The 25,249-nt window shown below is 43.6% G+C and overlaps 2 protein-coding genes across 4 annotated transcripts in view; one reads left to right on the forward strand and one right to left on the reverse strand.

The window, feature by feature from the left end:
* On the forward strand, positions 1 to 5,582 carry SRSF3 (serine and arginine rich splicing factor 3). Of its 3 annotated transcripts, none has more exons than XM_078596942.1 (6): positions 1 to 86; positions 1,378 to 1,646; positions 3,032 to 3,172; positions 4,473 to 4,523; positions 4,722 to 4,808; positions 4,969 to 5,582. In XM_078596942.1, exons 2-6 carry the CDS (start codon positions 1,444 to 1,446, stop codon positions 4,994 to 4,996), a joined length of 510 nt encoding a protein of 169 aa, XP_078453068.1. In that variant the 5' UTR covers positions 1 to 86; positions 1,378 to 1,443; the 3' UTR covers positions 4,997 to 5,582. The 3 variants fall into 3 exon arrangements, with proteins under 3 accessions (XP_078453068.1, XP_078453071.1, XP_078453070.1); XM_078596945.1 differs by having other exon boundaries at positions 3,032 to 3,121; XM_078596944.1 differs by having other exon boundaries at positions 38 to 99.
* The window catches only part of LOC144720299 (AP-2 complex subunit alpha-2-like), a 26,632-nt gene continuing 6,965 nt past the window's right edge, over positions 5,583 to 25,249 (reverse strand). Inside the window, exons 7-22 of the mRNA XM_078596941.1 lie at positions 24,640 to 24,748; positions 23,994 to 24,144; positions 23,147 to 23,315; positions 22,292 to 22,429; positions 21,188 to 21,370; positions 20,885 to 20,982; positions 20,509 to 20,740; positions 18,159 to 18,332; positions 16,949 to 17,127; positions 15,883 to 15,965; positions 15,674 to 15,764; positions 13,562 to 13,684; positions 12,277 to 12,393; positions 12,063 to 12,132; positions 11,480 to 11,614; positions 5,583 to 10,086 (exon numbers count right to left, since the gene is read on the reverse strand). Coding sequence (XP_078453067.1) covers positions 10,009 to 10,086; positions 11,480 to 11,614; positions 12,063 to 12,132; positions 12,277 to 12,393; positions 13,562 to 13,684; positions 15,674 to 15,764; positions 15,883 to 15,965; positions 16,949 to 17,127; positions 18,159 to 18,332; positions 20,509 to 20,740; positions 20,885 to 20,982; positions 21,188 to 21,370; positions 22,292 to 22,429; positions 23,147 to 23,315; positions 23,994 to 24,144; positions 24,640 to 24,748 — 2,130 coding nt within the window. The 3' untranslated portion in view covers positions 5,583 to 10,008. The remainder of the gene's footprint in view (positions 10,087 to 11,479; positions 11,615 to 12,062; positions 12,133 to 12,276; positions 12,394 to 13,561; positions 13,685 to 15,673; positions 15,765 to 15,882; positions 15,966 to 16,948; positions 17,128 to 18,158; positions 18,333 to 20,508; positions 20,741 to 20,884; positions 20,983 to 21,187; positions 21,371 to 22,291; positions 22,430 to 23,146; positions 23,316 to 23,993; positions 24,145 to 24,639; positions 24,749 to 25,249) is intronic.

The raw sequence follows: 25,249 nt of genomic DNA on the forward strand, positions 1-25,249 counted from the left end.
CCGCTATAAAAGGGCGCGAGGACGCAGCCCCCTTCGCCATTTTGTGTTGCGGGAGTATTGGAGGCGGTGGTGCTGTCACCGAGAAGGCAAGGCCGCCTGGTTCTTTATTTGTTATGTTATCCCCCCCCCCTCTCTCCTCTCCCCCATCGTCGTTAGCCATTACATTCACGGTGGTTAAGAGTCGCGGTGGATAAGAGTCGCGGGGGATGGCCCGAGCTGACGGCGCGGCGATTGTTGTTGTTGTGTCGTGAGCAAAAAGGGCCGCGCGGAGATTCGAGACGTTTCCTCCGCGCTATAAGGTGGAGGCCGAAGGGATATGGCCTTCTGCGTAGCGTAGCTTCTGTATTTTACACGGCGAACTATAGATATTTCTCAATCGCCGACGTGATGTGTTGGTTATTTCTTTATTTGCGTGCGAGGTATGCAATAAAAACAATCGCCGCGATGTCGTTGGCGAGAGGCGCGCGCTGTTAAATCGAAGTCCTCGCGACCCGCCAACCTTTTACCGCTCATTTACAACGACGAAGATAACGTAACGTTTTAATACAAATCTAGATTTTAATACACGCGTTGGCATCGTTTGGGGTAGGGGGGGAGAGACGTGTCGATGTGAAGTTGTTGGTGCAAAATGTCAATAGCATTAGCCGTGGGGTGGCCTCTTCCACGCTGTTACTAAAATGGCCTCTGCTGCCACTCATGGCTCGGCCAGGCGCAGAGGGCATTCGGAATAATTGCTACGATTTTAATACGCACGGCTAATGTTCACTTAAAAGCCACAGATTATGACCTTTATTGTAAAGCGATAAGCTCTGCGGATGTGGTGTAAAATGTAACCGTAATTTCCTTTTTTACATGAGACTGATGATCGACAACATGCCACATTTGTACTGCATCTTAAGCAAATCTTTAACGTGATTTGAATTTCAAATATCACACTTTGGTCTCTTATGTAGGGGGCACGTTTTTTAGCGATCTGCTTTTTTGTATTCGTTATTGGTTCAGCAAATTAGTTTATTAAATATCCGTTATCCGAGCAAACGTAATTTGTCACCCAATTGTGTTAACATGTTGGCTCAATAAGATGCCTCCATTAATTTGACCAATTGCGTTGCAATTATTTTCTAGAGATTGTACTTCGTAAAAGCATATCCGTAGATTTGTATAACCTTTTAACCCGTTACACTTGAGCTGCATGGTTCAAATTCGGTGCTATCCCTTATTGAGCCACCGATAATGCAACCTGAAATCCGCCACGAATACGAGCCAAAGCCTGCACTTTAAGGCACACTTCCAGAGCCAACTTCGTGTTTCGCGTAATTGAACCAGATCTTGTTTTGTTTTTCCTCCGTATGAACCCACCCGCTCGGATGTGTGCAGGGAAGAGTGGGCTCAACTTAAGCTCTCGACGTTCACACGTCTCGCATCTTCCCCCCCCCCATCGCCATGAGCGCCAATTGCCCCCTGGACTGCAAGGTGTACGTGGGCAACCTGGGAAACAATGGCAACAAGGCAGAGCTGGAGCGCTCCTTCAGCTACTACGGCCCTCTGCGCTCCGTGTGGGTGGCGCGTGCCCCGCCGGGATTCGCCTTCGTGGAGTTTGAGGATCCTCGTGACGCGGGCGATGCCGTGCGGGAGCTGGACGGGAGGTACGGGACTGCATGCAAATTGATTGGCGGCAGGGGGAGGGACTGTGTTAAACCATGTCCCGGGGCCGTGGGGGTCAGTATTTAATTAATTATTTTGATGCATATGACCGTCTTAATATATTAGGAGCGTCTCTTAGATGCCCTACAGGCACAACAAAATGGTTTACAACATCATGGCCCAATATACTGTATTTGGATTGCAAGACTCGCTTGATTTTGAAGCAAAAGTTCGGGGTATGAATTCGGTCGAAGCAAAAGTTTGGGGTATGAATTCGGTCGTAACGTTGGTTGTCACGACGGCGTGCAGTTATCAAGACACGTTTGAGCCTATCAAAATGGTGGCCAAGTTTATTGGCCCAGGCTTGGTCTCGTCATGGATGCAACATGTCATTTACCTTGGCGCAATTCTGCACCCAGGTGACAGGTATAATTTTAACAAAGTGTAGTGTCTTCAAAAATTACTCGGACCGACACGTTGTAACAAGTCACTTTACACTTGATTCACATGTTCTTGCGCCAGTTATAGGCACTCCTATAACTATCTGTATGGTCACATATACTTAACTTCTCCCCGCTCTTATCTATTCTGCACCTCACTTATCCAGCACTCAGCAGATCTGCACTCAGCGACTCCGCACACAGCGTCTTCGCATTCAGCGACTCCGCACACAGCGTCTTCGCACTCGGCGACTCTGCACACAGAAACTTCGCATCTCCACCGCTGCCCTCACCTACGCTCCCTCAGACCCGCTCACCCGTCTGTCCCGGGCGGGGCGTTCAGCCAACACCCGCCCGGCGACGGCGTGAGAGTTGATTCCGTTGATGGCTGGAGCGGCAACGGCGATGTCTTCACTGGTTCCCGGCAACAACTCCCCTTGCTCACACACACTCCCACTTGTATCCCCCTTGGCACCTGTTCGATCTCAGTTGCACCCGCTTCGCCCCTTAACTGTCGGTTTGTCAGTGTAAACCTCATTTTGCAACGTGCACACCTGTTTGCCCTCCGTTGCACCCGTTTAACTGTGCGCACTGCGTATTTTTCTCCTCTACAAAAGGAACAAACTGAGTTTGCCAAAATATTTAGCCGGGAAGTAGGGTGACGGACAAAATTTAAAAAAGAGGTGGAGGCTGACGGTGAGTTAGACAAGAAATGAGATGGTGCCTCAAGCTGTTAGGATTTGGAGGTGAAAAGAGATTGTAAAAGGCAAGACCTTTGCTCAGCTGTGAGATGTTAACAGTACTACGAATAATGTGCCCCGTCTATTTTTAAAGTTCTTTTGGTATGCCCACTCCCATGGAAGAATGCCACAACATTTCAAAGCACCCACCGAACATGCATAAATGTGCCTGATGGTTTATGGTGAGCATTGCTCTTTTTCCCACAGAACGTTGTGTGGTTCGCGCGTGAGGGTGGAGCACTCCAGTGGACGCAGCCGGAACCGTGGTCCTCCTCCAGCATGGAATCGCCGGCCCCGGTACGAGGATGACAAGCGGAGGAGCCCTGCTCCTGGCCCACGCCGCTCGCGGTGAGACGGCTTGCATGCCCATGGCTGCGGCCGGCTCAATACCACAGCGTGCATTTGTTTACTTTTTAAGAGAAAATAATAAATTCATTCAGTTGAACGTGTCGGACAATTATTTAAGACATAAATGGCCTTCATTAACTGTTCACCGTTTTATAATTTGTTTCCATTTTTTGGTTGGAGCGTTCAGTGATCTTAGGTGCAGTAAATGAATGCGATCTTAATGTGTGCCTTTAAACGTTTTTTGTATAAAATTTGTATCCAATGTTGATGTTTTCTGTATTAATTGCCAAAACTGACACCCCCCTTACAGAGTCACCATCACGCCTCTACTCATCACCCTCTGAGTCTACATTAGCCAGTCCATCCCCGTTGCCTTTCTGCGCGGCGTGGTGGGCTCGCCACGCGGGGTGTCTCTAGTCTCGTAACGCACGAGCGTGGCAAGCCTCGCGGCGGGCTCAGCATGCCTGGCTGTGTCCTCCAGCCTACGTGCAATTAAAGAGCCGCCATCAGTCTACTCCTCCTCTACCCTACTACCTGCCCACCGCCAGCCCCGCGGCGCTGCGGCCCAAATCGGCCCTCGCAACTCCCCCGCCCCTCCGCCCTGCACTACGCAATCGGGAAAAAGAGAAAATCTGCGGCATAGCCAACCGTTTGCAGACTACAGAATAAATCCAGCACAACCCTCGCCGCATCTTCTCCCCACCCTCCTTCGCATCGCGACACCTCTTGCCACGCAGCGCAACCACCAATTGTCAGGTTCCCGGCATCGCGGGCATTTTTCTAGCTTGTGCTGGTATTACTGTTTTAACTATGGGGTGATGTATATATTTTTTTTATAATTTTGTGGTTTTCGACCCAAAATATTGATTTGTTTTGTAGTTGCAGTAAAGTAAGCTTTGTATTTTTCAACAATTTTGTACAATTAGATTTTGACAACTTGATGTTAAGACTTAAAACTTAAGTATTTCACGCGATCAATTATTGGTGTATGTAAGTTGGTTAACATGTACATTTAGCACATGTATAGCTTGAGGGGGTAAACAATAGTATTACATTTGTAAACCAGTTCTGTGTGTAAAGCTTGAAGCATCACTGGTTAAAGTACCACATTTATAAAGGTAAATGCATATGATCTTGACATTGCATTATAGTCACCTTTAGGTGAACTATAGCATGGTAGCAGTGCCTGGTGAAGGGAATAATCGGTGTTTGTTTTAAGAGTAGGCTGGAGATAATTTAAATAATGCAATGCCAAGTGAGTAAAGTTACTGCATTAATTGTTGAAATGTATGGCTTTCAGATCGCGGTCCCGATCTCCCCGTAAGAAGAGCTTCAGCCGTAGTCGCAGCAGGTAAGTGCTTGTGGATTTGGTAAGGTTGATTAAATGAAATGTCATTCATGCTGATAAACTTCCTGCTGAATTTCCATAGCTTTGAAAAAAATTGCCGAGTAGCAGTGCTTTTTAAGAAGAGAAAAATTAGCCTTTCCTCTTGCCTTGATGCTTGTGTGCGCACACTAATGTGTCGACCTTGCCCCGAATGTTTTTCAGGTCGATCCCAAGAGAGGCTCGCCGCAGATCATTCTCCAATGATCGCCCCATAAAGAACCGCTCTCCTTCCTTCTCTCGCTCTCGCAGGTACCGAGAAGAGTAGCTTTGGTTGCACCTTGCAATGCCATTGTGCACTGTCTGTACTTTAAAAAAACTGAATTTTTCCCCTGTGACCCCCCCCCCTCCCTCATAAGTAACTTTTCTATTTTTGTGTGGAAATTAATTGGTTGCCGTTTCTTTTTAACAGCCGCTCTCACTCTCCAGACAGAAAGTAAGTTCTTTCTGCAAGGCACTGGAAGTTGAGAAGATGGAAGTGGTGTGTTGGTGTTAATTTTTATACAGATTGTAAGGAAGTGACACGTTCATTCATTTCACCACAATGTTGGCGGCATAGTATAAAGTTAGTTGGACTTTTTTTCCCCTATCCACAGGAAATATCCCAAAGCTATGTTGCTGCAGTCTGGTAAATGAAATTGTTCCAACCTTTGCTCACATGTGACTGTTTGCAAAGCTGTCTGAAGTGTGCACACGTGCAGTTGAACTTATTTTTTCTATATTTAGTTCAATACTTAATGTTACTGTCCAAGTAATGTAGCTGAAAAGTTTGCATTGTTACTATGAATTGGCAGACATTGCTGAAATTTAGTGCAACGTTTATTTTAAGTCTTGTGTATATAATTAATTAACAATTTAAAATCAAGTTGCGCTCTTTAGATGGCAGTCTTAGTTTGACAATTGTGTTAGTGTAGGCACAAATGTATGGGTACATTTGCCATAACCCACAGTCCCCGTTACACACTGTTCAACTTAAGTTTTATTATTTCTTGTATGTTTGACCATTCAATAAAAATTGAAAATGAACAATGTTTGGAGTTTTTATTGTATGTTAATGTTAAGGTTTACAGGCAGCATGACCTTTAGAGCCTTATACATGGGTTTCAACTAATGGAGTAAAGACTGGAGGCACTGTTTCCACATCCAGATATATTTCGCATTGTTTACAACATGGGTTGTGCTTATGAATACCACTGCAGTAAGTGGGTCCAAAAGGCTGCTTCTCGCAGCTTTGTATGGGGAATGTTTACAAAAAGATGTTCAATTTCAAAGGATAAGGCTCTTATACTGCCAGTCACAATTATATTTTTACAAAAGTGATTCTGATATAAAAGTGACACTTAATATCCAACATGTCAGTTATTGGCACGTCCAAGCATTGCTCTGAAAAAAAAAATGCCCCTAAAATGTGTTCTTACCCAATTTGGGTTTTACATGGTAATCCTTGCCCCCCGTGTCACTCGCAAATGACTCGTGTCCTCTTATCTGGAAAACCGATGCTGGAGCAATAACAGAAATACAAATTGCTACACAAGCATTGCTACAACCAGCTTTAGGAGAAATACTGCATAAACCAAATGCGATAAATGCTAGAATGTTACCTTGAGCATAAGTACCACAGCACTTCCAAAATAATGCAATTAAAGCGCTATAATTTAAGTTCCAGTTTGTCATGTGCTAATGCTGGAATGCATCATTTTGCAAGGTTGTCCACAAAGTATTTTGCACTACAAATGAAAGCTATGAAATGGGTTGACAGGCACATGATGCATGGGTACCCAGTTGAAATGTTAACTATCTTAAATAAGAGTTAACTGGAAAGGGAATATTCCTATTACATGCAGTGCATGTTCAAAGATGGATTGCCTATGATAGTCACTTGGTGTGTACCTCGTTGAATCTCAAAAATATTTGGATGGGTACTAGGCACAAAGGTTTATTCAGGCTGCCAGAAGAGGGCAGTGCAAATAATTATGAAAAAAATTGGTTTCACTCTGGCAATAAAATGGGTGTTAAGATGCTCAAACACGAATTTAAAAATTTTGCAATGAATCATGTCTGGATTAACCACAGCACTTGTGGTGAACATGCAAATAAGTTCTGATATGGCATTCTTTGAAACTGATTGACCACTACACCAGAGATGGCCTTCTTTAGGGCCTAGTCTCACCAGGATGAGACCAGAGAACGCCAAAAGCCGAGCAGTAAAGACAATGCAACTCGAGTATTTATAGCTGGGGGTGAGCAGCTACACGAGACTTTTTTTTGCCAGTGTCGATGTACTGTACACGCTCCCAATCGCCAAGACAATGACCAGCATAGTGAAGTACTGTATGGTCAAATAACATCCACGTGGCATCAAAAGGCCCTCCCTCATCCAGCACTAGATTGAATGATTCAGTGGTTGATCAAGAGAAAATTGATGACATTTACAAGGCAACTTAGGAAGTTTGCAGCAAGGACATTTATAGGTTTTCAAAAAGACAACACTTGATGTGATCTTGTAATTTTTACTATGGTCATTGTGAAAACCTCAATCTTCACATTCAATACAGACTTGGTAACATGGCACAATTTGCCACCAACTCAGTCACAACGTAGTGCTTCACCTTTAGGAAATGCATGAAAACTACAAAACTTGACGGTAGTGCACATTGCGCTAAATGTATGTATGCAAATGTGACATTTTCATGGAGTGTTGCAATATTTTACGTGGGCAAATCAAGTGATAATTTGATTAAGGGTCGTGCAGTGATGTTTGCCAAGTCTTCAACGGCAGTCGAGCTTTCAGTTGCCAAACACCCGCCATTCCGATATCCGTGCACCAGATTGTGAACCACTGCACCCCAAATTCAGCAGAGGCACTGAAAAAAATCCATTCAGGTTGCTATATAAATCCACGTGCAATAATTTACCAAACATGTACCTTGAATTGCAAAGCGATAGCCTGCACAATGGTATCGCAATGTGTGTGCCAGGATTTCCCAGCAGTATGCCACTAATTCAGTGCTTCTCAACCCTGTACATTCCATGGCACACCTCTGCTTGTTCGATCTGTGTGGCACGCCAAGCTAAAATATCACTGTGAACCCGGGTGGGTGGGTGGGAATGCGTTGTCGGTGAGAGAATTCCCGATCCCTTGATTATCTAATCGAGAAAATGGAAATCAAGTGACGCTGCCAAAGTCCGTGACAATTCACCAAACGGAGTATTGATGTATGAGTCTCCGTATTTGAGCGTATTCACGTCTGGATATCACATCTCGTCTCTCTGCGTTGTTTCCCGTGTTTGAGTGTCTTCGTGTCTGTTTACCCAACTGGGCAACCGAGGGAGTTTAGGGGTCCAGCGTTGGGGGCTGACGGCTGTACTGCGACCGTACTGTGCATACGTGACCAATGGAGGGGGAGGCTTGAGTTTCGTTCCTATAATTATGAAATGCCCGCGACACAATTGGGACTTGGTCGTAGCACACCGGTTGCCAAGTACTGCACTAATTCATGTCGGTGCCAGTTAGCTGGTGTTGCTCAGTGATGCTTGTTTCAGGCAATTGATCAAATATCCTACAGTGATAATCATGTCAAGATGATACATTGAAATGATAAAATACCAATCTTGATTTGAAGCTTTCGTGACTGCAGGAATCCATACTCTTTGGTTCTTTCGGTAAAGTCACGTAGTTCGAAATAAAATAAATCACGACGTTTCGATCGCAACACAAGCAATCATCATCAGGTGGGAAAACCACAGCGCTCACGCAGCGCTCCCTTCCCCCTACCCCACCCCTCTCTCCCCTTTCACCTCCCCCCTTTCTTACCTATTTCACCTCTTGCCACGGCAACTCTTGCTGTGGTTTTCCCACCTGATGATGATTGCTTGTGTTGCAACCGAAACGTCGTGATTTTTATTTATTTCCAGCTACGTGACTTTACGGAAAGAACCAAAGAGTATGTAAAATACCATTGAACATGAAAAATGTAAAAATCTTTCCGAAGCCACTGTTTAATGACGCTCTTCTCCTCGTACTGCAACTCAAACTTCATTATTCCGCAATGTCTAAATCTTGGTTGAAGAACCTTAGAGAACTTACTTCTCAGGTGAAGTGTCTGTAAAGTTGCGTGTAAAGTAAAACGCGTATTTTTTTTCTCGTGTGTATATGCTTTGATTAATCCACTTAAAATCTGTCATGTAAAAGGAAGTCACTTTATAAATGCAGGTTTGGAAAGAAAAATAAAGAGTCCAACCAAAAATATATCAACTACCTATATAGTCATACAATAAGATCAAGTTTAAAACTAATGGGATTATGAGTTAATATGATAAATATTTTTAATCACGTTAGACATATACAATTTAGAACACTTATGGCACTTTAAGGCGACAGACCCGAGCAAAGTGCCTAACAAGTGATCACGTGGATCTTTCCGGCTCCTCTGCATTATGAGATGGACCACTTGCTATTTTGTTACTTGATGAATTTAGTATTTGCATTTCATGCATCTTTCAACAGATTTTTTTGTAAATGTGAAATTTGCTCATCGGCAATGGCCACGTTTCCTTAAATGTGCATTTTTTTGTTCATCTATCTTGTGTAGTTAAAATTAAAATCTGTCATTTCAAATGGTATCTTCAATTGTAAAAGTTAAACAATTACACTATAGTGTTTTCATTTCTTCCATCAAGCACATCCATATATAAATGTCAAAACTACAGCTAAAAAGGCTTTGTATTAAGCATTGGCAATTACATTTGGTTAAAAAAATGTCAATTAAAAAATACTGTACTGCTAATTTACAGAATGGAATGGGACTTGGCATATATTGGCAACAATGGCCAGTTCTTAATGCCATTGAAGCAGACAAAATGGAATGGTGCTGGTAAGCTTTACAAAGCTGTAAGAACTCGACATACATGTGCCCTTACAGCCAGTATAAATGACATCCTGGCTAGCACAAGAGGCATCCATGGACGAGCTATGAACTCCAACTGGATAAGCAGACCGATTTTCACGTTAGCCAACATATAACACGCAAACGATCATCAGCGTTCATAGTCACGACTGACCACGCTTGTGCGAGCAGCTCTGCTTAGCCAAAAAAAAATGAAAGCAGGTAACATCTGCTTAAGAAAGTGTACAAAACACCTGTTAATGTCACACAAGAAGAGTCCCACGTATTTGCCAGCGCAAAACGCAGTACAGCCAGGGGACCAGGGTAAGCACAGTGACCGCCGAGCCTCAACTCCACCCACAATACACTTCGATATATCAACAAAACATTTTGACTTTGCTTTTCGATGTAAATGTAAAAAATACAATATTTCATATGCCTGCCTGTGATGATCGATAATAGAACTGCATGGTTAATGTCGACACCCCTACTTGATGGTGTTAGTTTGAGATGAATTAGCTCCACCTGCCAAAAAAGCGAGTTCTCCCTCATGCCAGGGGTGACCCCTACAGCTGCTGAGCGAGCAAATCACAAAGCCTTTGCGACACGGACTCCTTGCTGCTCCTGATGGTGAGACGGTACATCTGTGCGAGGGTGGGAAGTGAGCGAGAGGAACAAAGCAAGGTGTCAAATGTGGCGCATTTGCCTTAATCAGGAATTTAGTTCAACCTGGTGAGATCCCAATTACAGGGCAATCCAACAAAAAAGGCAATTGCACAACAACGCATATAGAATGTAGTGTCAAACTAAATATCGTATAGAGTGCAAGCGTATCAGAACTTTGAATAAGGGCAAAAAATACACAAATCAATACGTAGCATATAGACTGAGTAAAAAACTTATCAAACGTATTTCCAAGCAATCGATGCCATTTAAGAGACAATTGAGAGAAAAATAGATGTTACTTGCAAAACACGATGCCAAATTGTTCCAGATTCATGAAGAGCTACTGATGTTAACTCAATTACCAAACCATGCAGATTGGGGCTACAGCCTCTAAACGTAATCGTACACCAAAGCATGTATGTTGAACTTCTTTTGCACCATACGTAGCCAACAGTGCTAATCACAATAAACACAACCGGGGAAAACATATATGACACAACAAAGCTGGGTGTTTCACAAGAAACACTCATTGCAATACCTACAGAAAACAAACACACACGCAAGAATAACATTCAGTTGTGTGCTCCAGAGCAGTGCTTCTAAACCTCTTTCATTCCACGGCACAAATTCGAGCTTCCTCGATCTTTGTCACGCATTATTCATACTATTAGGTTTTTTCGGTAAAGTCACAGAGGTAAAAAATAAAAGTAAAATAAAAATTAATAAAAGTAAAATAAAAATCACGACGTTTCGGAGGCAACACAAGCTTCCGTCCTAAGGTCGAACAGTCACAGCACGCTTGCTGTATCAAGTACATGATACAGCAAACGTGATTTTTATTTTACTTTTATTAATTTGTATTTAATTGTTATTTTTTACCTACGTGACTTTACCGAAAAAACCTAAGAGTATGGATCCTTGCAGTCACGAAAGCTTCAAATCTAGCGCATTATTTACTCAACTACTTATGTGCGGTGGAGGGAGTTGAGAAGGCCAGGGTGGGGGGCTGACAGCTGTGCCGTACTGAACCAGGGCCAATGGAGGATGGAAGGTCGAGTGTAGCGGGGGAGGGGGTAAGAGGCTGGATCGGCCACTGAATGGCACAGAGAGTTCGTCTGTCCTAGCTTGTGAACAAATGAGGTTCTTTCATTTCCTACAATTCTCAATGAACATGCAGCACACCCGGGACTGCTCGAGAGGAGCACTGCTCTAGAGGAGCCTCTCCAGGTGTAGTGCGTCAAACGCGCGCTATTTACTCAGGAAAGCCACACCGAGTACAAAAAACGTTTTCAGTGGGATTTTGCCGACACCAATTATGTAGTGTGTTGCTAGCCTACCCTGAGGCATTAGCTGCCAGAATGTGTTTAGTACCTCCGACTGCATGTTGGGCTCCAACCGCAAGAGGCAGCCAATCTGTAAGCTTTTGGTGTGGATGATCCCAGCGCTCACGTAGTTGCCGGGGTTCGGGTCCACGCCTTCCAGCAGGGCCATTCCAGAGCCCAGCAGCTGAGTGCACAGCAAAACCACACAGTAACTCACCACCAATCCTGCAGGAACTCGGGAAGAAGCCAACAATAAAACCAAATATCTGTCAATAATGCTGTCCTAAGGAGGATCAATTATATAATAGGCATTTTTTCAGGATATAGCTCGTCTTCATAGTATGCAGCTTCATAGCAGATGGGCAATTGCCTAACAACATCAATCACATAATTTTTACTATTTTTGGCAGTGTTACTAATGAACATTTGAATGTTGTGAGTTATTGTTATTTGAGCTTATGCACCACTGTTATTGCAGTTTCGTACACGAAAGAACATGTGTATTCTGGACTATGCTCTTTATCATAGTTAAGTGGTGATAACATGTGGGGAATTGGAATTTGCTAAAAGTGTTATTGCTCAAGTGGCATTTTACAACTGGAGCTGGGTTATGGGTAAATGCAGCCACAAACCTTGGCTTTGCAGACTTCAGTGTCCATGGAATGCGCTGCTTTAAATATTTTCTGGGCCTCCTGCTGGGGACTGCATCAAAAGAAAATGATGACTGTAACAAAAATATTTTCATTGCGAAGAAGTTGCGATCAATAATATAAACAAGGTCAATATATCCGGTACCGTTAATTAGTAAGCATCATTTAGTGATGAACATTGCCTCTTTAAGACTACCTGCTGAGCTGCTTCCACCGAACGAAGAAGTCTTGAGAGTTCATCTCCGTGGGCTGGAAAAACTTGTTGATCATTATCGGCAACTTGAGGCTAATTTGCTGCACGGATCCACCATGCCTACAGGCAAGAGCAAGAGAAACACGAACGGAAGGGGGAAAAAAAAAACAACAACCGAGTATAAACGTTATTGCATGATGTCCACATTTACAGTGATTACAATCAGTATCATAAAAACTCGTACAATAATAGTGTAAACATTACTCATAAGAATGAGTAAGACATACATAGTGCAATTCTTACATTAAGGCAAAAAGATGAAATTACTTTCAATGTTTAAATTTTTATCGTGTGCAATTGTGATTGTTTGGCCTCAAACAGCAAACGTTTCAAGAGTTCCAAAGCTGAAAAAGACCATCAGTACATTTTTGTGTGTATCTAGGGTATCTAAGCATCCTACAAAAGACAAGATTAATCTATGATCCTTATGGTGGTACCCCGGGGTACCAAATAATACAAAATTGCCGAGGCAATTAAATATTTTATTTCTGGGACACTATTTTTCCCATGGGTGTTACTTAACTCCGCGACTGGGGAACCAATCAATCCGAAATCAGTGGTGCTACCCCGCGATGTCGAAACGCAGCGAGGACGATTTCGCTGAAACCCTGAACGTAGTGCATCGTGTACAGCGCGAGATGAGTCGATTGCCTCATCGCCGACCATCAACAGACTAAAATGACTGCATCACGGACATTATTCGAGAGCCGGGGTACTATGGAACCCCGGGGTACTATGGAACCCCGGGGTACCGCCATAAGGTTCCTATGACCAACTGAATTACTTAATTGACAATCAATTCCTGCTTTAGTTTAGGCCAGGTGTGGAGATCCTATGACCTATGAAGCAGATGATATTTCAGTAATTTCAAATAGCCGACATCCACATGAGTCCTACCACTTAGAAATGTCTGCAAACAATACATAAACAATTATATATCCATCACTTCCAGCATCTTAGCTGCATATCTATAACAAAAATTCAAACCAACATCAACCCATAAGTGAGTGTACATGTGTGGTAAATGCGAGCCCTAATAGTTTTTAACGTTCTAAGTGGACAACGCTAAGGTATGTGTTAAAGTGCAGAACGCCAAAGGTAGAAGATTTGAGAGTCCTGTTGGACCGTAAGTACAAGGTCCCTTACCCCCGGTTTAAGTAGAGAGTGGCTCGTCTGAGCTGATGGTGCATTTAGTGAAGGAGTTGCGTTTGGGATGAGAATCGCTCACCACAGCTGCAGAGTGAGGCCAGGCGCCTCTGTGAAGTCGCCGATGCATTCGACGCGAAGCAGCTGCTGTACCTGGGCACCGGCATCCACCTGGGGCTGCACGGCCTTCTGGGTAATTATCAGCTGTAGGTCTCCACAGTCAAGGATGTAGCAGGGCCGGAGTGATGCACGCAGGTGCGTGTGCCACTGTCTCAACACTTACCGTGGCCTCAAAGTGCACCTAGCCTGGCACAAGTACCGTAGTGATGTCACCGCCACATAGTGGTGACTGTTGTTGTAGCCACTGCCAACACTGGGAACATCCACCTCCTGAGAAGTTGCACTGTGTATTGCCAAGTGAATGAAGTGGACATTGATATCCATACATAAGAAAATGTGCTAAATTTCTGAAAGGAATGTTCCCCATTTTGTTGCACAAGATGTACCCTAACATATTGCGGTTTCTGGAACCACACAATAAACAACAAAGTACCGTATTTCAATATATAGCCCAGAGACTTATTTCTATACTCATTAATATACATATATAGCTTCGATCTTGATTTGAAGCTTTCGTGACTGCAGGAATCCATACTCTTTGGTTCTTTCGGTAAAGTCACGTAGGTAGAAAAATAAAATAAATAAAGAACCAAAGAGCATATATAGCGTGTTGATGTTAACCTGGATTCAGCTCACTGCTTTACTTTATTAGGCAGATAAGATTTTGTATAAACATATACAAATGTATTTCATATCAGGCAGATATATGGAGCATGTCATGCATTTGTATGCCACAGCTTGGCATGCTGGTACAGGTTAAGGGACATTCTATTCATGTGTATTACAATTGAATCAGGACATTCAGTTACTTTTCAAAATGTCAAATTTGATTCCAAGAACACAGGATGAGATGTTACTATCCTTTGTGCAAGCACTTCCAAGAGTTCATGAACAGTGAGCCTGGTGAAATTTGGGGAGCGCATCGTCAGTAGTGTAATTACTGTCATTGTACTTGGGTGCACGTGTTTTTAAAGAATTGGAAATAACTATAAGTCACTATAGCACTGTCTGCGAGGAATATTCTACAAAAAAAAACTTGTGCAGCCAAGCCTATGCGCGGTTTCAAGGTTCAGCCTAAAATTAACTAAATGGCGACAGAAACGAGTCAGCCCAGTTTACAATTCAGGTGGGGCAAAAGTTGGAATGCAAGAGAAAGTTGGTAAGCCTGGACTTGATCAGGGGCAGGGAGTCAACAGCACCGATTGCCAAATGGCATCAAGGAATTCCAAAGTACAGGGGCCACAGAGGATACACAGCGATCTCCGCAGCGCTAAGGTTGACTTGCGGCTTTGACAGAAGACTGGAAGAGAGAGCAAGTGCAGTAGTGCTGTGGGGCGCCGTGGTGGCAAGATGTTAACTACCCCGCCTGGCATACAGTGAGGTCGTGGATTCGATCCTCACCCTGACGCCCGTATGTTTGGAGTTTGCGTGTGTGTCTCTCCTCATGGTCGTGTTGTTTCTCCAGGCCTTCCCGTTTTTGCCTCCACATTTAGAGACATGCGTTCAGAGTATTTGACTGCTATAGATTGGCACGCGATAAGCCGCCACTTTGTAAAGCTATCATTTGTGGCCAAGACACTTCTGAAAAAGAGCTACATAGCTCAACGGGCATTACCTGGTAAAATAAAAAGTAATTTTTTTTTTATTTTAGTGAGATGAGAGGCGATCAGTAGGCATGGGTGAGTCCGTAGAGGATCTTAGTGATGACATTCTCGCAGTTAATCCAGGACTCTAATTTAGGAGCTGGTGGAGAGATTTAAGTATAGGTAGGGATGATGTGGCATAATGTTCGAACACGCTTTAAATTATATTGCAATGATGATCACCTACTAATAGACCAAGATGCATACAATGAGGAATGTGGGCATAAATAAACCTGACACATTCCAAAGCAGCCAACTCGTGTTCAGAAAACCCACACTGCCTCAGTGTCTGAGAAATGTTCAAGTGGTTGAATTGTACCTGGTTTTATACATGCACAGCATATAATTCGCTTAATTACAGCAACAGGTAATATTTAACCATGCAAATATTATAAATGCATGCTAGCAAATTCATTGATTGAAAAAGGATATTTGCTTGCAGGTCTCCTGGGTATGCGATGGTGGGAGTGAAGTTCTGGAACTGGCTGGAGGTCTTGTTTCCATAAAACAGACACACCTGGCCTGCACGGTTCATTCACACAGAGTGCACAGTGCACCATCGTCATTAAGTCGTTGACACAGGGTGGGATGCAATGCGAGTGACTGAAACTCGGCGAGAAATGGACGTGCACAAACACACCGACGTTCTGGTGGTACTCGGACTTCACGCCAATCTGAAGAAAGCTATTTTCATACAGGACACCATTGTTCTTGCAGACAAACCTGCAAAAAAAAGAGCGTGGAAGGGACGCGATGACAAATCACAATGAAATAAATGCATTTGCTTAGTCTCTTCATATGAAGAGGCGGCGATGAATCATTCCAATTATATTCGATTTGTTTATTTGTTTCAGTTGGGGCTCTGAAGAGCAGAAATTCGGTCATGATGACCGCACAGTGCGCCCTTCTCCTCTTGCAAAGGCTGATGATGCGTTTCACATTAAAGGTGAGCATGTATGGTATGAGGCTTATCCTCCCCTTTGTGGGAGGAGAGGTTTCAATACACGTGTAATTAAATGTACACAGTATGCCTATGTGTTTCTATATTGTGTAACACATTGCTTTCCTTGTTAATGTCATAAAACACGTTGAAGCATTTTTCCCTCCTGCACCAGATTTTTGCACCGTAAGAAAGAACACTCATTTAAATTGAGCGCCAAATTGACCTCAACGAAATAATAGCAACTACATGAATCACTAAATGTTTTAGTACTGTCAGTGGACCAGTACAGACAGGTGCTCATGAATGACGGTGCATTATATCTCATACAATGTTGGTTAAACTGTACGTGGGCTGTCCATAATAAAAATGTCAAAATGACTGACTTTGTTATGGATGACAAATGGGCCACTGTGTTAAAATTAATTAGATACTTAAATTTAAACATAACACTACAATTTGCTTGGAAGCAGATCTCTTACAAAAACATATCTGTGTCAAATTGCAATAACGACAACACTACGCATACCGTCAACGCTGCAACTAATACAATCGTTATCACAGGAACGTGCAACGTTTGCCAACACGTTCAAAACCATCTTGCAATGAATGACAACCTACCGATGGCCCACGACACATAGCCAATGTGAAAACGTGAACACAAACATAAAACCCCACACTTTTTCAAAGCGGCCAACCCCTGCCCAGAAAATACACACGTTGCCTTGGCAGCTGAAAATCGTCCCAAGCGCGTCGCACAGCTCACCTAAGAAAGTTCTCCTCGATGTCAGGCACTGCCCCGGCCTGGGAGCCCGCGGCATCTGCAAAAATGTCCACCAGTAGGGAGCCGCCGCCACTGCCGCCACCTGTGGCTGCGCCGCTGTGTCCCGCCAGCCCGGGACCAGAGCCCACCGGCACATGCACGGCTCCAACAGACGGCATGGGCTGCCAAGTACAGGAACGACCGCCAGGAAGCTACAACGATGCTGCGCTTACAAAGCACATCAAATAAGCCCGTCGTCACGTGTCCCGCGGCCTTGTCGGTTCTAGAAGCTTGGTGGGTCGATTTAGGCGACAAAATGGAAAGCTGATAAAAAATATCCTAATTGCTGAATAAGGGGTACTGGAATGGTAGTACTGCATTAGAACTTTGTTTCTGCAAAATGTAGGTTTGGGTTTGAGGTTCCTGGATCCTTCAACATGTTTTTCCCTGCTGCATCCAGCTCCCGTTCTCAGCAGGCCTGACTTTGTAACTCTCGCTTGCTGAAAGTTTCTTTTCCGTGACCTTTATTAAACAGGGTAAGGTCACCGAGTTTTGTTTGATATGGTTACACAAACGCCCTGTTTGTAGTTCATAAATAAAACTTTTTGTTTTGCTTTCTATTGGCTTTACAGGGTTGCATTAAAATATCTCCTCTTGCCAAGAAGGTCTTGGCACTCTTTTAGTTTGTGAACACACATACAGTTTGCTTTTAAACATGAACTGGACTTGAAGGATGAGTGCATTCCTTTCAGACCACTTTTTTTACCAATGCTCCCAACTATACAGTGCCACCTTGCTGTCAGAGCACAAGCACGTTTATTGAAAGCTCAAGGAGGCCGGGTGGTTCAAGGGGTCAGAGAACTGAGCTGGCATCGTTAAGACCCTAGGGTTTGCAATGAAGAAACTGCCAGCGGTTAAACCGGGTTATCAAGCCTGGCGAGTTAATGGTCACCAAGAAGCCATCACATAAACTGGGTTCTGCAAATAAATTGGCTCAATTCCAGCTCTGCAAGCAAGTACATTTATGAACGCGCAACTCTTACAATCTATCTTATCATGTGTGCAAATTAAAATATCAGTCGGTCACGCAACAATCATTACTCAGAGTCCCAAAAAAAACACACACTTTTGTATTGAACAACGGTGAAGGCGAATGAAGAGGTTCTAGCCGAGATTTGGGCAGCGACGGTGCCAAGCGGTAGGTCGGTCGTACCGGTTTCAGGGAGCTGGGTGGTGCCGTGCCTTCAGAGCCTCCGTTGACCTCCGACCCCGAGGGTTTCTTGGCATCGTCGGGCTCGGTGATGGAGGTGCCCCTTTTCTTGCGCAGCTTCGTCAAGATGGAGGACTCGCGCTCGGGGAAAGGTGGCATCTCTTCCAGAACAGTCGCCTGTGTCACCAGGAGCGGAGCAACACAACATTTTTAGTTTACTGTGCTCCCCAGCCAGCGGGAACGCTGCTTTTCAACTGGGGTGACGCTGTGGCATAGTTGCATTATAACTTATTTCTTTAGAACTGCTTTTGTTGTCCTTCCCCTGCACCTCCGATTAGCACGGTTGGCTATGTACAGTGCAAAAGAAGTAAAACAACACGTAAATTTGGTGATCTATGTTCGATTCCTAGCCATGGCTAGGGCAGATGGCGGGTGATATCTGATCCAGTCCTGCCTACCCCCCCCCCAACCGCATCACCAGCCTGCACTGACAACAAGCGAAGCGATCAGGGTAGGCTGACTCGCATTGTATGAGGAGGCCTTCCTACAGCAGGTGGATTGACAATGGGATATAATGACGATAGTATCACCAAAATAACAAGAAATAAAAACGAAGGACAAAAAATGCACCGCACAAATCCTTAAAACTGTCTAATGGCAGAAAAATACACCGGTTAATATTTTTGACAAATGCTTTTCTTCTTCATTAGATAAACACAAGGTGACCTTTTGATTTAAAGCTTTCGTGACTGCACAGATTCATATTCTTGGTTCCTTCAGTAAAGTCACGTAGAAGGGAAAAAATAAAATAATATAAATATAAAACAATAAAAATGATCATATTTATATTCTTTTATTATTTCCCTTCTACGTGACTTTACTGAAAGAACCAAGAATACAAGGTGACCTATTAATTTTGCTTTAAGCAGTGTGCATCAAACTTGGTGAGGTTATTTTTTTTTATTTGTGCTTGTGCATAAATGCCATGCGGTCATTTGTTACATTTACACGTATTATTTGCATTGCTATTTAATTAATATCATGGTCTCCTCTTGTTCAAGTAAAAAAAAAACTTCCCTGTTGGCTGTCTTATCTGGATACCATCCTAAACCTAAAAACTGGATAACAGTGCATGCCCAACTGGTTCGATCCAGAGTGAAAGAACCAAGTGTGAGGTGGGTGATACTGGTTGGTGTTGTGTGTGAAGTATGTGCAAAATACAGAATTGAGTAGAAACAAACCCACTGGTTTTGCGTGGCACATTCTTTTATGTTTGTGCAAAAATAATTCTTGACACGTACACGGGCACTCGGACGTACTTTGCAAACTCACTAAAACTGGCTGTTCGGAAGCCACCTTCAGAGTGGTGTATTTAGATGAATGCGTGTGAACCTCTTCGGAATCAGCATATTTAGTTATACTGGAGGAATCCGATGAGCCATGAAGCTCTTTTTCACGGATGTCCAGTAGGGGTGGGTCAGAACGTTACAAACAATTAAAAAACACGATCAAGTGCAAAGTATAGAAAAGGGTAAACAAATCACTTAAAACAATATACAAATAAAACTCAACTAGTTTTTTCATCTTACTAGGTAAAGCCCACTGAGCTATTAAGATTCTTTTTCAGAAGCGACTTGGCCACAAATGATAGCTCAACAAAGTGGATCATCTTTGCACACCAGAGCAGCTGGAAATGGAGCTACTGCAGATTCATTTAACATGTGGATCATTACAGCAAGGTGCAATTGCAATAAGCTAACAGTAATCATCGTGAAGACACCTATGCTTTTCGTGTCATCGATAGAAGTTTGAAACTTTGTTCATGAGAAAGCAATGTTTAAGCAACAGTCAAAGTTGATCAAATGATATCACTGCAGTGTCAATATTAAAGCATCTGTCAGTGGATGCCATTGCAATTAGAGTACACTTGACTGTGATTTGAAAGTCTTTTTTTCGAAGTTTCAAACTCATTACGGACAGCCTCACACACACAGCCTAGATATGAACCAAAAAGAGCTTAATCTGTCGTTTCTAAGTTACACCATCCTCTTATAGTAAGTGGCACGACACTATGTCTCAATAACGATGAACATACAGCATACGGTACAATGTACTCGCGGTTAAAAGGATCCATAGTCTTAAGCCAGACTATACATGGTGTGGGGAGTGTGGGGTCTCAGGTTGGCATAGGCTCTGGTGGGACAAATAAAAAGGGGCCTCCGACCCAATTTCAATCCCTCCCCACCCCTTTAATCATAGCCCGGTGACTGGGCTGCACCGGCAAGTGCCGCCCCACCCCACCCCACCCCACCCCGTGCAGGTGCACCACCTGCACGCTCGGAGGGGCTCTCACCAGGACGTCGGTGCTGGCGACATTGCTCAGGGTGAGGTACTCCACCGCGCGCTGCTGCAGCTCTGCGTCCGCGTTGCACAGCTGGTTGTCGCTCCGCAGCACCTGCTGCACGCTGCTGCGGATCTCGGGGAAGAGGTTGATGAACTTGACGTAGGTGGACAGCAGCAGAGCACGTGTGGACGCGCTGCACAAGTGGAACTTGGAGTGCAGCAGGTTGAACTGCACTATCGGGCTGCAGGCATCAGGACGGGGTAAAACCGATGATTATCCAAGGGTCTTAATTAAACTGCAGCAGCAACAACTTGTCAATGTGGCCGAATGAATGATGTTTGAATTGATGATGTATATCGAAAAGCAGCAGAGGTGTTGGCATCACCTGGAGCGAGGGTCTCCCGCGATGAGGTTGCCAAATTCACCCAACACGTACCCGCCCACTTTCACCATGTTCTCGTGGCACGACGGTGCTTGCAGGGCCTCAAACAAGCAACAATAAACATGTTACTACTTAATTACCGTTATGATTCGACAAACTATTAATCTATTTCGAACATAATGCGTGACATTAATTGCTTATTTATATAATTTGCGCTTAAACGATCCACTTTTGTCCAAGAAGCAGCTCTTTGGAGAGCTCAAGCGAGGCACACGGGGTCAACACAAACATACGCACGCTTCTCACCTCAAAAACGGTCTTGGCGGCGTAGCCCTGCACCTCGTCGTTATTAACGACGATGTGGATGACACGGTACCACACCTCCTCGCTCACGTAGTCGCCCGCCACGCGGATCAAGTTGAGCACCGTGTCCACGTACCACGTGTAGTCCACCGCGTATTTCTCCGCCAAGATCGCCACCTTCAGTACCTGCATTCGCCAACCCGGCAAGGCAAACCAACGTCGCAAGTAGGCCTCGGCAAGGTAAGGTAAAAGTTAAAAGGTAAAAACAACGAGCCTATTTTTACCCTACCTTTTACCTTACCACAATACAATCACTCTACCCTACCTTTTACCCTTTAGCAGGTAAGGTAAAAGGTAAAAAGCAACGAGCCTACCTTTACCCTACCCTTTAACTTACCCCTTGGCATGTCGACATCTTTACCCTTTACCCTTTTACCCAGTAAAAAGGGTAAATTACCTTACCTTGCCGAGGCCTAGTCACAAGCACAGCCTCAAACCTCACGGCCATGTCCAGATGGGCCGCAGAGGTGGTATGCAAATTTTAGAATGTAAAAAAAACACGAGCCATGATACCACACACAATGGCTTCTTTGATTAAATAAATACATTTTTAATTATTGATATTGGTTTCTGTATGAGGTTAATGAAGGGAAAAGAGGTTAAGCCCTCATCACAGCCATCCTTTCATCATTATTTTATTATTATTTATAGGGTACCTCCCATACCGTGTATCAGGAGGCGCCACAACAAAAGGGTATTTGAGATATTTTCCGAGGAATACATGGAGTGCAGACTAAATATAACGTCCAAAAACACGACTGATTCCCAACTTGCGGTTAGTGGACGGACCACTGTTGGTCTGCAAGGCCGTGGGAAGAAGTCTGCGCAACTATTGCAGACACTCCAATTTAGACTCGTTTTAATTTAGAAAAATCGATTATTAGTACATGGTGGCCCACGGGTCCAGCGAGGTTGAGAACCACTGGTATAGACAATATACACAACAAACGGAGAACAAACTAAATTGGAAATCTAAACTGTGCTTGATACAACTCTTTGAAGCATGACCTTCAAAGTACAAGGAAGAGACGTGGGTGCGCAGCGTACCATCTCCTCACGGATGGAGTAGTCGGCGGTCTCCAGGTAGCCCAGCATCTCAGAGACGACCTGCTGCGCGTTGGTGCGGTCGCACATGCCGTACAGCAGGTCCACGGCTCGCTGGCGCACGCTCACGTCCCGCTCCGTCTAGCGGTACACGGGTTACATGCGGGAGCACGCCTTCAGAAACGTATTCAGCATGAACGAATTTGCGCTGCATGTCGCTCGGTCGGTTGGGATTGCTCGTCGAGTTAAATAATTACAAAAAAATTTTAATTAAACAAATTCTCGATTTGTAATTACACCCCGCACCTCCAACTCGCACGGTTGGCTATGTACGGTGCGAAAGAAGTTCAACATACATAATACATAAAGCCGTTTTCAGATTTTTTTTATGTTATTCAATACAAAACACTTTTAAATGTATGTTTTGCCATGCAGATCATTATAAAAAGTGTGAAAAAGCATGATGACCATAAACGATGACCATTTAACAATACATTTACAAAGTGGCAGCTACCATTGTTGGAAAAGCCAAACAAATACCGGGCAAACATGAGAATCATAATACCCAAAAGATACCACTGCGTCTTTCATCTATAGCTGAAAGCTGCTTATTGTATTATTCTATATAGATTTGCAGCGCTTTTGTCAATTGATTTCTGAATTAAGGCTGCCCTAAACCATCTCTATAATGGGGTTGTTTACCCATAGCTCACCACACTTGGTCAGTAGAGGTTGGTGAAGGGGGGAATGTAACTCGTCGATTTGCCGGGTTCGTCGAACAGAGTGCCAACTACTGCGCACATTTATTTTCTACGCAGCATCGATAATATGGCATTGAATTGTGCACATGTCCCACACCTTGAGGGCAGTGATGACTGTCTCCTGGTGCTTCTTGACAGCTTCGTGCGAGAACTCGGAGCTGGCGAGCAGGCACAACCCCTCCAAGGCCAGGTAGCGCAGGTTGGTCTCACGGTGCTGCAGGAACTGGCCCAGTTGATTGCAGGCGCGCACCAGCAGGTTTGGCTCGCTGTGCACACAAAGTTTATCTTTAGAAATGTGCTGATCGACGAATTAGCCCTGCGCCTTGAAATCAGACTTGCGGTTTTGTGACATTAATACGAGAAATTGATATTCTTAGGTTTTTTCGGTAAAGTCACGTAGGTAAAAAATTCAAATTAATAAAAGTAAAATTAAAATAAAATCACGACGTTTCGGAGGCAACACAAGCTTCCGTCTTCAGGTGGAACAGTCACAGCACGATAGCTGTATCAAGGAAATTGAGTTCAACAGCAAGGCAGTCGGCACAAGATAGTACATGTTAGGTTTTGACCTCTAGCAATTTTGGTCCAACTGTTTTGAAACACATGCCTGCCTTGTCTAGCCTTTGCTCCCTCATCTTAACAAGAACTGGCATGTCAAATGTATTTATAAACACACTTAGTCAAACAAGAATTTTGGAAACTCTTGGGCAACATCACTATCCTATTGGATTTCAATTGGCTTCATCACAAACGACTCAATTATGTTAGCTGCATGATCAAACCATGCTGTAGTCATGACAGGCACAGTATATAAAATTGGCATGGATGACGGCAATTTCATGATGATGATAGCAATGATGACGCCGATGATGACGATGATGATTATAATAATGGTGATGATGATGATAATAATGGTAATGATGACAATGAAGGTTGAAACGCACCTATCCTGGTGGATGATGAGGTTGATGGCCTCGAAGAGTACGGCATTCTTGGCATTCGAATGTTGCACCTTCTTGGACTTGGGTGGCTCCTGGGCCTTGTTGAGGATACTCTCCAGACACTCGTTCAATCGACCGCGCACGGTCGTTTCCTCTGGTTGCCAGCAACAAAGTATTATATTATTATAATAAACGATTTCAACATGGTCCTATTGTTTCTTTACAGTGCTGCCAATACCATATAGCAACCCATCAACATATTATAACATAGTGCTTGCTTAATGAAATGTTATTGGATGATACTGGTCTGGAAGCAAATAGAATTATAAGTAAAATATTATTATTTAATGTGAAAACACAAAACTGTATATATGTTATTTCACTGTGCGTCACCAAGCTTCAAAGACCCGAAAAAAACGTGATCACTCAACATCAGAGGATTTATGCTATAGCCCTTGAGAAAAGCTCTAAGAGATTACATTAAAACATTCAGTCACACACTTTCAATTTTGCAAGATGATTTTTCAGATGCGCTAAGCTCTAACACAATGTGCTTTAAAAACGAAATCTGGAATGCTTATTCCTATAAAATAAATGTACTTATCGTTCACATTATTAAAATATTTTCAGTCCACACATTTTTGCTTACCAGGCAGCGGGAAACACTGCAAGAGCCTGAGCAACTTGACGGAAAGCCATGGTGCTTGAACATAGTAATACGTGTAATCCTGTAGGTCTGTGTAAGCAGCTGTCACAACCTGATGGCACAAATAAACACACTATTAATGGTAGGGTGACGAGAAGCAATCGTATAGGTCTGCACAGTGCTACCAGCTCCAGCTATAGGACAGCAATGTTTCATGAAACATTAAAGGTAACAACAGAGCTAACTTTGATGTGCCTCAATGGCAAGCAGCTGCACCGTTTTAAAAGAAACATTCTCTTGGCAAGACCCAAACCTATATTATTAATTTCATCGATATTGGCCGTGAACTGCAGGGAACAGGATCGTCTTAATATATGTTTACTATAATCTCAGTTTAGGTGTCACATAGCGTTTTAGACAAGGTACAAATCAGATAAATTAGTTCTTATGTGAAAATGCCCCCGATCTCCCGTAGATATCAGAAGTTCAGTCAGGCTCAGCCTGGATAGTGTTTGGATGGGCGACCACCATGCATCATGTGTTTTGGCTGCAGGGATATATGGTTTTGGTTGGCAAACGATAGTACGTAAAAATCCACTATTGTACAATACTT

The sequence above is a fragment of the Lampetra planeri genome, chromosome 8 (assembly GCF_965212315.1).
Source record: "Lampetra planeri chromosome 8, kcLamPlan1.2.h2, whole genome shotgun sequence".
NCBI lineage: Eukaryota > Metazoa > Chordata > Hyperoartia > Petromyzontiformes > Petromyzontidae > Lampetra > Lampetra planeri.